The 12,011-nt window shown below is 43.3% G+C and overlaps 1 protein-coding gene across 1 annotated transcript in view; it reads right to left on the bottom strand.

The window, feature by feature from the left end:
* GATA6 (GATA binding protein 6) overlaps positions 1–12,011 on the bottom strand; it is a 33,675-nt gene that overhangs the window by 11,362 nt on the left and 10,302 nt on the right. Inside the window, exon 3 of the mRNA XM_087707188.1 lies at positions 7,321–7,487. Within this exon, the coding sequence (XP_087563314.1) occupies positions 7,321–7,487 (167 nt within the window). The remainder of the gene's footprint in view (positions 1–7,320; positions 7,488–12,011) is intronic.

The following is a 12,011-nucleotide window of genomic DNA, read 5'->3' on the forward strand; positions in this document are numbered from 1 at the left end:
AAGCAGAGTCATCCATTGGGGACTCTGGCAGCAACTAACCCAGCCTGACCTCTCTCAATTTGAGAGAGAGCTTGTTTGAGAAGAGAGGGAAGGAGGTAGGAGTCAGAGAGGCAGGGAGGGCAGCTTGTTTGAGAAGAGAGGGGCAGCCTTGTTTGAGAAGAGAGGGGCAGCCCGTCAACAGAGGCGGGTCTTTTACCCACCTCTGCTGGTGGGCTGGCTCTTTCTTTCTTTTGCCGCAAAAGAAAGAAAGCAGCTTTTGGCCAGCCCGCCCGCTATGTCCAACTGCAGCCACCTTGGTATTGTGGAGTCCCAGCAGCCCGTTGGCCAAGCCGTGCGCTCCGTCAGCCAATCCGTGGAACAAGTGCGGCATGCCCGGGTAGTCCGGGTAAAATGGCAGTTCTGAGCCTCGTGTCGGAGTGAGCAGGACTCAGCGGATGAGAGTTGGAAGCCGCAGCCACTTGGCTCGCCTCGGTCTCGCCTCTCGGCCCGGCTCTGTGCAAGGGGCTCTGTCTGATGTCTCCTTCCCTTTGCCCCCCTTCCCTTTCTCCTCTCCCCCCACCAGGAGCCCCATCCTGCTCCCCTCCCCCTTTCCTCCTTCTCCTCCTCCTCTCCTCTTTCTTCGCTAGCTGTAACTGAGCAAGGAGGCACCATAGAGCCAGGCCCCTCACACCCACGTTTAGCCCGCTGGAGCTCACTGCACCGGGGGAGGAATGAGACCCCATTGTCCCGCAGAGCCCCCTGCCGCTTGAGCAAGGAGGATGAGGAGGAGGAGGAGAACAGTGGTGAGGTCTTGTGCCAGCCAGTCGGCCAGGCGGGGAGCAGGTCAGGAGGAGGAGAGTGGTGAGGTCATGTGCCGGCCAGCCGGCCAGGTGGGGAGTAGGTCAGGCGGGGGGTGACTGGGCTGGCTGGGGTGGGGGGATCATGCCGCTCAGGTGTCTCCCGCCACCAGCAGCTTGGGTGTCCCGGCTCCATCCGAGCTGAAGAAAGCAGAAGCGCAGCAGCAGGATTGTTCATCAGAGGAGGCGGTGGCAAGGCGGCGAAGCGTGGCGGTGGCGAGAAGAGTCGGAAAGTGAAGGTCCAAAAGCACCGGCGCTGTGTCCACCATAGATGCAGGACACCTCTATGTCGGACACAGCGGCGGGGCATCCAAACGACATAGGGCAGCTTTTGCCCGCTTGCCTCACCAGCCATAAACCTCACTGCACGTCACTGCCACCAAGTATATTGATTTAACTATGTATATGGTAATGGCTGCAAAGTTATTTTACGTTTTTATCAAAAATTCAATATTGTTCTTTCTGCAGAAAAATGGCTAATTAATGAAACTCAAGTTGTATGCCTAGATATCCAAAATAACTTTGCTTTTCAAAAGTGAATCTTTTGGAAGATTAATTAAAATGGTTATTTGAGTCTCAGGGTTGGACTGTTGGTTGTTTTCTGCAAGAAAATTAAACCTAGACTGGACAAAGAACCCAATAAGAACTACAATTAACTGTAATTGTTAATCTCACTTTATGATTTATACTGCACTGATTATTGCTGATATTATCTAGATTTTATAAATGGTTTGTGATTTAGTATATTTGGTTATTTAAAGCTAGCCAATGAAATACTGAATTTTTTAATCTAGTTTTTTAAAGCTTTTCCCTGTTTATCTATTTTGTGCTTTATTTTTTCCTTTTCTGTCTTTTTTCTTTTCTTCTCTTAAAAATGTTTAATAAAAACATAATACTACAAAGAAAAAAATGAAATGTACTTACACATTATGTTCCACTACATCTAAATATCCCTAGAATATTTTGAAATATATTGTGTCACTGAAACTTATTTGTGTTCATATTATGTACATATTAAGTGATATTATTGTATCATTTTATGTTAATTCTTCTCCTCTCCAACTGTTCTTAGTTCCTTCCTAACCAGTATATGATCTGGTTATTAAAAAAACAAACACTTCCCATTTCCACAAAATAACAAATAAAAAGCAATAAGAGCCATGTCAAAAAGACAGACTTCTGAATTACGAGGGTTCCAGGAAATTGTACCAAGTCTGCCCCCAACCCAAAATTGTTTTGGGATCATCCGAATGTATAAATCACTTCCTTCTCTAGCCTGTGAACGTTCTGTAAAATAAGTCACATTCCAAAATGTTTTCCAGAAGTGGGCTTGCCTTTTAGAGGGCAAGAGTAAATTCAGTAAAATATCAGAACTAAAAAGGCCTATATTATAAACAAGAGAGTTAAGATAGTCTTCTGTGATGTTTGAAGCGAAGGAGAGGCAACTGTTCATCAGAAATAATTATACAATTGTGGGGTTTATATCCAAAGTGGAACGAGTCCCCCTAAACACATAACGGGAAGGTGACCGGGTTATAACATTTCTTGCACCTGATCTCTCTTACATTAATTAGAGACAAGGGATTCCAGCTATATCATAAATCTGCTGTTTTGCAAAAGAATTTCAGCCTTAATTTTATAAAAAAAACAGTGTCTAAGGAGAGCTTTGCAAGCAAACACAGCACAGAAAATGTCATTCCAGGAAGCTGCAGTTCCCTCCTTCAAGGTTATAAACGAATGCATTACAGCAAAAAATCACTTAGCTTAAACAGCCTCATACATCTTTCTGCAAAAGGATCCATTGGCTTACTAGTAACATTTCTCAAATGCTGGTTCTGTTAATCTTGCCAGTATAATAAAAACAAAATAACACTAGTCTGGCTCTGCTTTTTTTTAAAAAATTATTACAGACAAAATTGTAGCAGCCAACTTTTACTCATACAAAGAACTACTTTGCTTTATTTTTCTTTATAGATCACCCAGGGTCTGCTATGGAAGATAACCAAACTTTTTAATGCAGTTCTAGGATCTTGAGAAGGCAACCACCGTGAATAGATATCACTGGATACAGTCTTAAAATGTTCTTTCTCTACTGTAACCAGAGATGCTTTCTGTATATCTAAAAATGTAAGTTATGCCTCTGCTTAAGCATGTTTTGACAGATCATCTTAGCTGAGCTCTGGAGAAAACTAAGCAGAGACAGGGCTGGTCAATATTGGAAGAGAAGGAGATCCCAAATCCCACTGATTAAACCAATAGCACCCAGGAAGTGAGAGGAAGAGTTCTCTGTTCACAGCACTTACCCTCTAAAACAGAAGTCCATGTGTCCTTGCCCTTACTATATCTTTAAAAACATGGTTATTTATTTAATTAATTAATTATTCCAAAAGTGCTTTTTCAAAAAACTTTGAAAAAGATTGGACTTTGTTTTTTGAACATGTTTCACTTCTCGTCAAAGAAGCTACTTCAGCTGGAGCTTGAGCTGAAGAAGCTTTTTGGATCAGAAGCAAAATGTCGTCAAGGAAAAACAAAGTCTGGTTGTCTTTTCAAAAAGAACTTTTGGGACAACCTGAATGACTCTGAATCTCCATAGACATTAATTAATTAATATGCTGCCTGACGCCCAGTAACATTGGGCAGTCTTAGCCTTGGCTTAGGGCTAAGTTGACCTTAGCCTAATCTCTCATAGGACTTTGCATGCTAGTTTGAAAGTTCACTTCCGGGTGCCCATCTTTCTTTCCTTTATTATACTGTTTCTTGCTGTTGTTAATATCATTCACTATGCAGAGCCTTCCTGGAGTCAGGCAACTCTATAAATGTGATAAATAAAATGAAAAAGCTGGTAGGCTAGAGTGAGATTTAAGAAAATAGAAGAAGCAAGCCAGTTCCATAACGTGGCTAAGGAAACGCTCTGCGCATTTCAATTCCGAAGTCAAATAAACCAAGGGAGATTCCTTTTCCTCAAGCAGTGCTGAGCAGGGAGTTGGACTAAAAGACCCCCAAGGACACTTTTAACTCTGTTATTTTGTGTTATTTATTCTGTAGACAAACTCTCTGGGATCTGCCCAGTGGTAGGATTCAGCCAGTTCGCACCACTTCGGGAGAACTGGTTGTTAACTTTCTCAGCAGTTTGGTGAACTGATTGTTGGGAAAAATCATTAGGGCAGAGAACCGGTTGTTAAATTATTTGAATCCCACCACTGGATCTACCAGAATGCAATTCTGCCTGTACTCAGTGGGTATCACTACATGAGAAAAGTGCTGTAGTGACTCAGTTAAAATAAGGCAATTGATGCCTTCTAATTTAAGGATGTTATTTATATTATTTACTATTACAGCTAAATGCTATTGTTATATTTTACACGGATCAATAAAATGTATTCAGTTACGATAACAAAAATAGAGTAAACACATCCCTTAAAATGCTGCTCTAATGATGGATATACTGTATAAGCATAAGAGTTTTGGGGAAAGAAATAATATGAATTCCTAGATATTCAAGTTTATCAGAAGCAAATTAATCAGTGTTGTATATTTTTTAAAATTGCAAACAGTTTTGTAAATGTATACACTGATCTGGGTGGAAATGTGCCTTAACTCAGTCACCTGGGGAGTGGTCAATCACAGAAATTGAACAAGTAAAAAATATATATGTTTGAAGTTGCTATAGAGAGATTTTTTTTTCTGATCTCAGTATTACTAATTTTTGCTGGATTACACCCAGTAAATGTCACAATATTACTATATTCTCAATTTTAAAAAACTCAACAGAATTTCATTTTCAGACTCTCAAGAAACCCATTCAAATGAGCATACATTTTTCCTTGAATTTGTGAATGATATATCCCTTTCAATCTATTGCTGATAGTTAACTATTTTTTTTAAAGTACACATTACTACCATGGAAACACAGTGTGGTAATACATATCATATTTCTGTTCTTAAATGTTAACATGGGCACAATTTTTAAATATGAGAAATATACATCTATTATTCCTCTTGTCTACTTATTTGAAATACATGGACATAGTTTAGGAAGCAGCATGCTATAGCTGTAAACAATGCAAGGCAGGGCAAATGAATTTGAGAAAAAGAAACATGACAAAGCAATCAGTTCCCTTTTTTCCTCCTAATTAGATTGTGCTTCACTTAATGAAATTAGGGAGATAACCAATTGCAAAATCCAGGCAGTGATTAACTCTGAAAAGCCTTCTGGTTTAAGGGAACTTGATTGTATAGATAATAATCTCATAAGGAAAGTGTGATTTTTAAAAATACATTGTCTTTAATTTGAGGGCATTATTTGCTTGTTTGTCCTTCAACAGATTGGCAGAGATGACACAGCTTAGATAAATAAGAATGGAAACAGAGTGCTGATTATTTGTATTACAACATACATTAAACAAAGTTAACACAATAATAGCTCACAGCTTGAAAGAAACAGAAGTGAAGTTAAAAGTTTATAGCTTCATGTGTTTTAATATTTATTTTAGGAAAATATATGTAAAAGTTAAAATTTGCATCTACTATCCTATTAGTATCAGCTCATTTTAAAAACACTGTTTAACAGCAAAACTTCAAATTACTGCTTCAAAAAACTGCATTTTTAATTATTTCTTCTCAGTGTCATCCTGCATACATTTTGTAAAGAAATGTTTTTTAAAGAATACCAATATATAAAAGTTATATATACTACTGTAGTCACCAGAGGTGAGATATGTAATTGATCATATATCCTAAACCTTTTCAATAATGATGATGTTGAGGTTGATAATGATAATGATAAAGTTTCACAAAATATCAAAATCTGAAAAAATAATTTTGAAAGATTATGGCATAAATCAGCTATCCAAGTGGTTATCGCCACAGTGGATGCCATACAAAAACATCTTGTCAATCTTCCATCTGTTAATTACAAAGTGCCACACTGCTTGGATCCACACCTATTCTATATCTCGCATGCCCCAAGAAATGGCTCCATGGGCCACCTGTGACATGTGTGCCATCACAGTTCCCCATCACGGTCCTAGGTTATTGAGAAGAACTTAACGGGTATGAAGGCCCACGCTAGCTAAAGAAATGGTAGCTTTGACTTCACATTATTGTTTATATTACAGGACCAACAATAAGAAAATTGAGAGAAGCGACAGCAGTGGAGGAAATACTTGGATAAAAAATTGGGGGATAAAATACTGGGGGGTAAAGAATCCTTGGAGAAGGACCAGGACAATGGAGGTGGAAGGTTCTCTTGCTTCTTTTCTTTGCTCTGAATGTTACTGTCCCATCTTTCACAGCAGCATTGGGGATTTATCACTTTGGTCCTCTGCCTTTGATACAGAACAGATCAGACCACTCACATGGTTTTAAAAAAGACCTCCCCTTAAAAAAAAAGTTTTATATCCCTTCAAAATGAATCGCAACATTTAGGGTTTACCCACTTCTTGCATCAATTAATTTAGAAGGCATTAAAATGAAAATAGTCAGGAATGCTTGAAGTATGTTTTGCAGATAGACTCATTCTAAAGAACTGGTGGTTTCTAATCCTTATGTACATTGACATATTTTAAATTCTTGAAAACCCAGACTTAAAAATCTCAAGGCTCACTTGGTTGGAAGTGAGCATCTCAGTTTTGGTTTTGAAAACATAACGTGTTGCCCCAATGATTTGCAAAGGAATATTCATTAAGAAGACAATATCTATATTTTTACTAGAACAAAGCAGGCAACAGGTTTATATGCTAAGCTAAACTATAATCAAGGGCTTTTGTTTGCTTTCAATTACCAAAAAACTTGCACCTAAAAATGTTTTTAAAATCCCCCACCATATTTCCAAAAGGATTCAAGATAGTTTTGAAAGGAGGACAACATCAAGAGAAAATAATAGTTTTAGAATTAAAGTCACCCGTGGTGCTCCTTATCAGAGCACAAAAAAACATATGCTTGAACATATACTGTTCAATTCTCACTAAAAAGTAGACAGCAGGCTACTTCCTCAGATGCATCATCCAAACATAAATAATGTTACCACCCATTGTTTGCAAAAGGATTTGTCGTCTTAAATATTTGCAACATTGCAATTGTGTCTACTAAATCAAGCAGAAAAGCAACCTCAAGTCACCATTGACTCTAAATTGTGGTACTATGGAAGGTCAGGAAATTAATTGTGTAGCCTAGTGAATAAATTTAAATAGGTACAGATTGAGTTCTTATTACATTGCTATTTTCATGTGCAGTTAAATAAATGTTTCATCTATTCACACACAATAACTATTTTATTTTACCTTAGATGTGGCTTTAAAGTGCCATGGGAAGCAAAATAAAAATGAATTCAGTAATACCATGAAATGGGTTCTATAACCCTAGCTCCTGAATTCACACTGGGGTGTTTTTTTAATGTTATTAATAGACAATTTATGGGTACAACCTTAGAGGGGAAACAGAACTATAATACTTTTATCTCTCCACCATCACCGCTACTACTCACCACTCTCTTCTGAGGTTTGATCAGGGGCCTACTTAGGCCATTCATCTTGGTGTACAACCCACAGGCATTGCAGAGATAGTTGCCAGTCCCATCTCTTCTCCACAGGGGGGTCTGGATGGAGCCACAGTTGACGCATTCCCGGCTCTCATTCAGATCATCCAGGAGATCTACAACAAAGGCAGGCAGGAAGGCTGGATTAGCATGGAAGTCAAGAGGGAGGGCCAGTTGAAGCACTGTTCGGCTATTTTATTCTCTCACACACACACCCATCCTTATCAGGACACCCCTTCCAAATGCAAAGAGGAGTCTCCCATCTCCACCATTACTTTATACAAAACATTACCTTTATCTCCCAAATTGTTTCAATCACAGCCAAAATCAATTCAGTAGGAAAACCCAATGAATTTCCATGGAACCAAACTCAGGAGGTGAGATAACACCAACCCAGCTTTGTTTGCAGAGTGGGAGCCCTAGTAGGAGCGCCTTCATGGGGCAACCTTATTCATGTTTTCCTAGGACCAAGCCCTGCTCTATACAATAGAAGTAATTGCAGCTAAACATACACAGGCTTCCAGGCTGAGTTCTGTGAAACAGATTTCTGAGTAAATAGGAGGTAGGAGAAAGCTATTATTAGCCCTTGTTCACAAAGGTGCAATTAATTAGACCCTGTAACCTGCTTGTTCGGAGCACACATTAATTTATTACATAGGAATAGCAGAAACAATATTAAAATGTTGCCCTATTCTTTCCCCTACCATTGACATGACTTGATGTGATAGGAATTTCATTCTAATCCTGCTCCAGTTCCTATCCTCCAGTTCTATTCATTCCCCCATGGAGATATTCTGAGAAACTCCCCCCACCTTTTTTTCCCTTCCCATTTTTGCAACTATGAGATAATTATGCAGATACCTCCTTCAGCCTCACCCTCCAACTTTAACTATGCAGCAGCAGCCCAATTTCGGTATCCAGATTGCTTTTCCTGCCCTCATATTTGGTATCTGGCTCAAAAACACTGGGGAATAACAGAGAGTTGGGAGAGACCTTGGAGGTCTTCTAATTTAACCCCTGCTCAAGCAGGAAATCCTATCTCATGTCAGACAAATGGTTGTCCAACCTCTTCTTTAAAACTTCCAGTGTTGGAGCATCCAGGATGAGTGGATCAGCAGTGATTGTGCCTGGTATCATATTTTGATCAAAAGGGATTCCTTTTCTCGCTTCATGTCCTTTCTATTTAACTCGCAAAGCCTCTTTTTATCAATTTTGCTCTAGATCCTTAGCCTTACATCACTCTCTTCTTTTCCAGTTTCCATAGCTATGGATGCTGCAGAGAAGTATTCGAGATTCCCAAACCCAAAGGGCATAATTTAAGGCAGGAGTCACCAACCTTGGCACCTTGAAGCCTGGCGGATTTCAACTCCCACAATTCCCCAGCCAGCAAAGCTTAGGGCAGAGGTCTTCAAACTTGTCAACTTTAAGACTTGTGGACTTCAATTCTCAGAATTCTCCAGCCAGCTTTGCTGGCTTGGGGAATTCTGGAAATTGAAGTTCGCCAGGCTTCAAGTTGCCAAGGTTGGAGACTCCCGATTTAAGGTACAGACATAAGACTCCTGGACTATCTGCCTGCATCTTCGCGTGTTCAGGAACGGAGGAGGGACCCGATGAGTCATCGCGGGGAGAGGGGGTGTTTTTGGCAACGGAGGAAGTCCCTTCCCCCGCTTTCCCTCCGCCGCCAGGCGTTATCGCCAGGAAATAGGAGGCAAGTCCCCGTCCCCCGCCGTCGCCGCCGCCCCGGAGCCTCAGCGATCTTCGCGGGGCTTGCGCTCTTTTCCAGCCCAACCTGGAGGCGTTCTCTGTCATCTCCCCTGCAAGCCGCCCAGGCTGGTGGGCGACTCTACGGGCCACCTGCCAAGCTCCGCCTGGGCTGCTGTGAGCCCAGCGACCGACCGGCTGCTCTTTCTCTGCCCCGCAGCGTGCCTGGGATCCCGGGGTTGTCTCCCTCTTACCTGATCGGGAGCCGAGAACACAACAGCGGGTGCGCCTTTTGACCCGTTGTGGTTCTCTTTGTGCCACCGACTTGACCTGATCCTCGGCCCGAAATGCACGAGGTCGTCTGAAGAGAGTCCCCACCCCTGAGGCTCACCCGGTCCAGATCTAAAGCCGCTTTGCTATAATAGGAGGGGGAAAATAATAAAGACCCCCCCTTAAGCCAGGGGTCCCCAAACTTGGCAACTTTAAGACTTGTGGATTTCAACTCCCAGAATTCTCCAGCCAGGGAGGAAGATTCCTGACTTAAGGGGGGGGGGGGGATTCTCCAACTCTAAGAGTTGAAGTCCACAAGTCTTAAAGTTGCCAAGTTTGAAGACCTCTGCCATAAGACGAGGGGCTTCTAGTTCTGGACTACAAGCCCCCGTTTCCCAGTCTGGGTTATGGCAGCCAAGATTTAGGAGCCCTCCGGGAGACGGGACCCTCCAGGAAGATGGGACCATCCTTGCTGTGGATTATGGTCCAGCACTTGGAGGTCACCAAGTGGAGAGGGGAAAGGATTGGGTAGCAAGGGGGGAGGGAATCCTCCGTGCCTGCAGTCGACGATCTCCAAGACCAGTGGTATATTAACTATTAAGCAGACTAAACACATGCTTAGGACACCAGGCCCAAAGGGGCACCACAAAGTTGAGAAAGGAAAAAAAAACAATGAAAATTTCAACAGTATGTACAAAGGAGGGGGCGCACCAAGATTTGTCAGTGCTTAGGGCACCAGTGAGCCTTAATCCACCACTGTCCAAGACCCAGTTTTCAAAAAGGGTTTCCTCTCCACAGTGCGGTCACTGGACCCTGATTTCAGTCTTGGCCACTCCCCATCTTGCCCCGGCAGCAACTTTTGATTTTCTACGCTCTGGATTGGCCTCTCAAAGCAAGCAAGAAGCCAAGCCAGAACATAGTGGACTCATACCTTGAACCATGATCACCTCCACCCTGAACATGCGCGGCTTCTCAATACAGATAGAGAGGTTTATGCTCAGGAAAAAGGACCTGGTTGGGATTAGGCTCCACAGCTGTGGGGAAAGGGGTCTTTAAATTCAAGCGGACTCAATCCGCCCCACCACCACGCTGGGCTGGAAATGGACCATTCACTTCACATTCAGTAGAAGTCAGACCATTTCCCCCTAGTTGACAGGAAGGCTGAAATCGCAGGAGCCCATCCCTACCTCAGAACAGGGTGTAGCAAACTCCCTTCTGTTACAAACTGATGGGTTGGCTCAAATTCCCGTGGTTATGGGAATCCACCAGGCAACTGGGTGGATTCGGCAAGCCAGAACCCGGTGAACCACAAGGGTGACCCCAACCAAAGCTTCTGACCTTTCCTAGGTCTGTCTCTGGGGCTGCCAAATGCCGAAATTCTCCCCCCTACGCCGCTTGTTGCATGGAGAACGATTCTGGGAAGAGACTGGAACTCGATTTGAAGCCTTGATTTCAGGCTCCAGAGGACACTGGTATAAATCTCAGTTTGAATTCAGTAACCTCTGGTGGAAAGTTTCCCCAACAAACTCTGTAAAATCTTGCAAGAGGAAGCACTGTAATCTCTGTGACTCATTTCCCAGCAAGCCTGGTCTGCAAAGCTTAGGATTCTCTTGGACACAAGGAAAAGCTGCAATTATTTCCTTCAAAAGGTATTTTACATGGCCCTTCCCAAAAGCATAGACCGAATGGTGACCACCATTTATTTACATGTGCAGAATAAATTTCCACACAGGATCCAATCTGGGTCGGTCATTTCACAGTTAGTGAGGAAGCCAGCACCCACAACCGCTCACCCGCAACCTCATAACCACACCGAGTTAGCTGAAGTGTGGTGAGAGAAGAGTGGAGGAGAAGATTTAAATCCCAAATAAAACGAATGCACCTCGGTTTACTGAAGGGATTTTGGAGAAAGGCGAGAAAAAATGAGTTTCCATACGCACTTCCGAGCGGCCCTGATTTCTTATGGGCAAAGCCTATCAATTCCCCCATCTTTTGGCACACACCCTTAGGATCGACACAGCGGCTGAAAAGTGTCCGGAACATATCAAAGGTCGGAAAAAATGCTTCTTTTCCGCCACAGCAGGCACGTCCTACGCGCTAAAGAGACCTGTCCCAACCTCTCGAGCCAAGGGCTCGTTTCATCCTAGGCAAAAACACCTGGGCGCGGCCGGACTCTCCGTGGCGAAGAGGCGGCTTCGGGTTCCGCCCAGGACTTGAGCCCTGGGAGATTCTCCCGCGAATTCAAGGGGCTGCATTCCCACAACATGGCAAACCCTGGCTGATGGCGTTCCCCATCCTTTCTGGTTCCCTTGCCCTAAAAGAAGGCCGGCCGCTTTCGTGTATAAATAGTCGGTCTAGCTTGGCAGGAGCTTCGCCTCGAGGGAGAGCCGAGTTGCCTGCCAGCACCAACAACCCTCTGCTTAAGAGCCCCACCGCCTTCTCTCGCCGTGCCCTGGTCCTGCCCCGCTTCCTTGGCGTGACGCGCGGCCAGGCGAGAGAGTTTTGCTTCGTCCCGTTTTGAACACAGAAATAGGTAGCCGAAGCCCCGGGACGCTTTCTCCCGCCACCCCAAAGCGTTGGCCTTTAGAGACGGGTGAGAAACGGAGGCAAGAACTCGCTGCTCCCTTTTGGGCTGCCCTGCGGCCGCCTGGCGTTCGCGGCCTCGCTTC

The sequence above is a fragment of the Thamnophis sirtalis genome, unplaced genomic scaffold, assembly GCF_051295495.1.
Source record: "Thamnophis sirtalis isolate CommonGarterSnake01/CBP01778 unplaced genomic scaffold, rThaSir2_p1.2 scaffold_2, whole genome shotgun sequence".
NCBI lineage: Eukaryota > Metazoa > Chordata > Lepidosauria > Squamata > Natricidae > Thamnophis > Thamnophis sirtalis.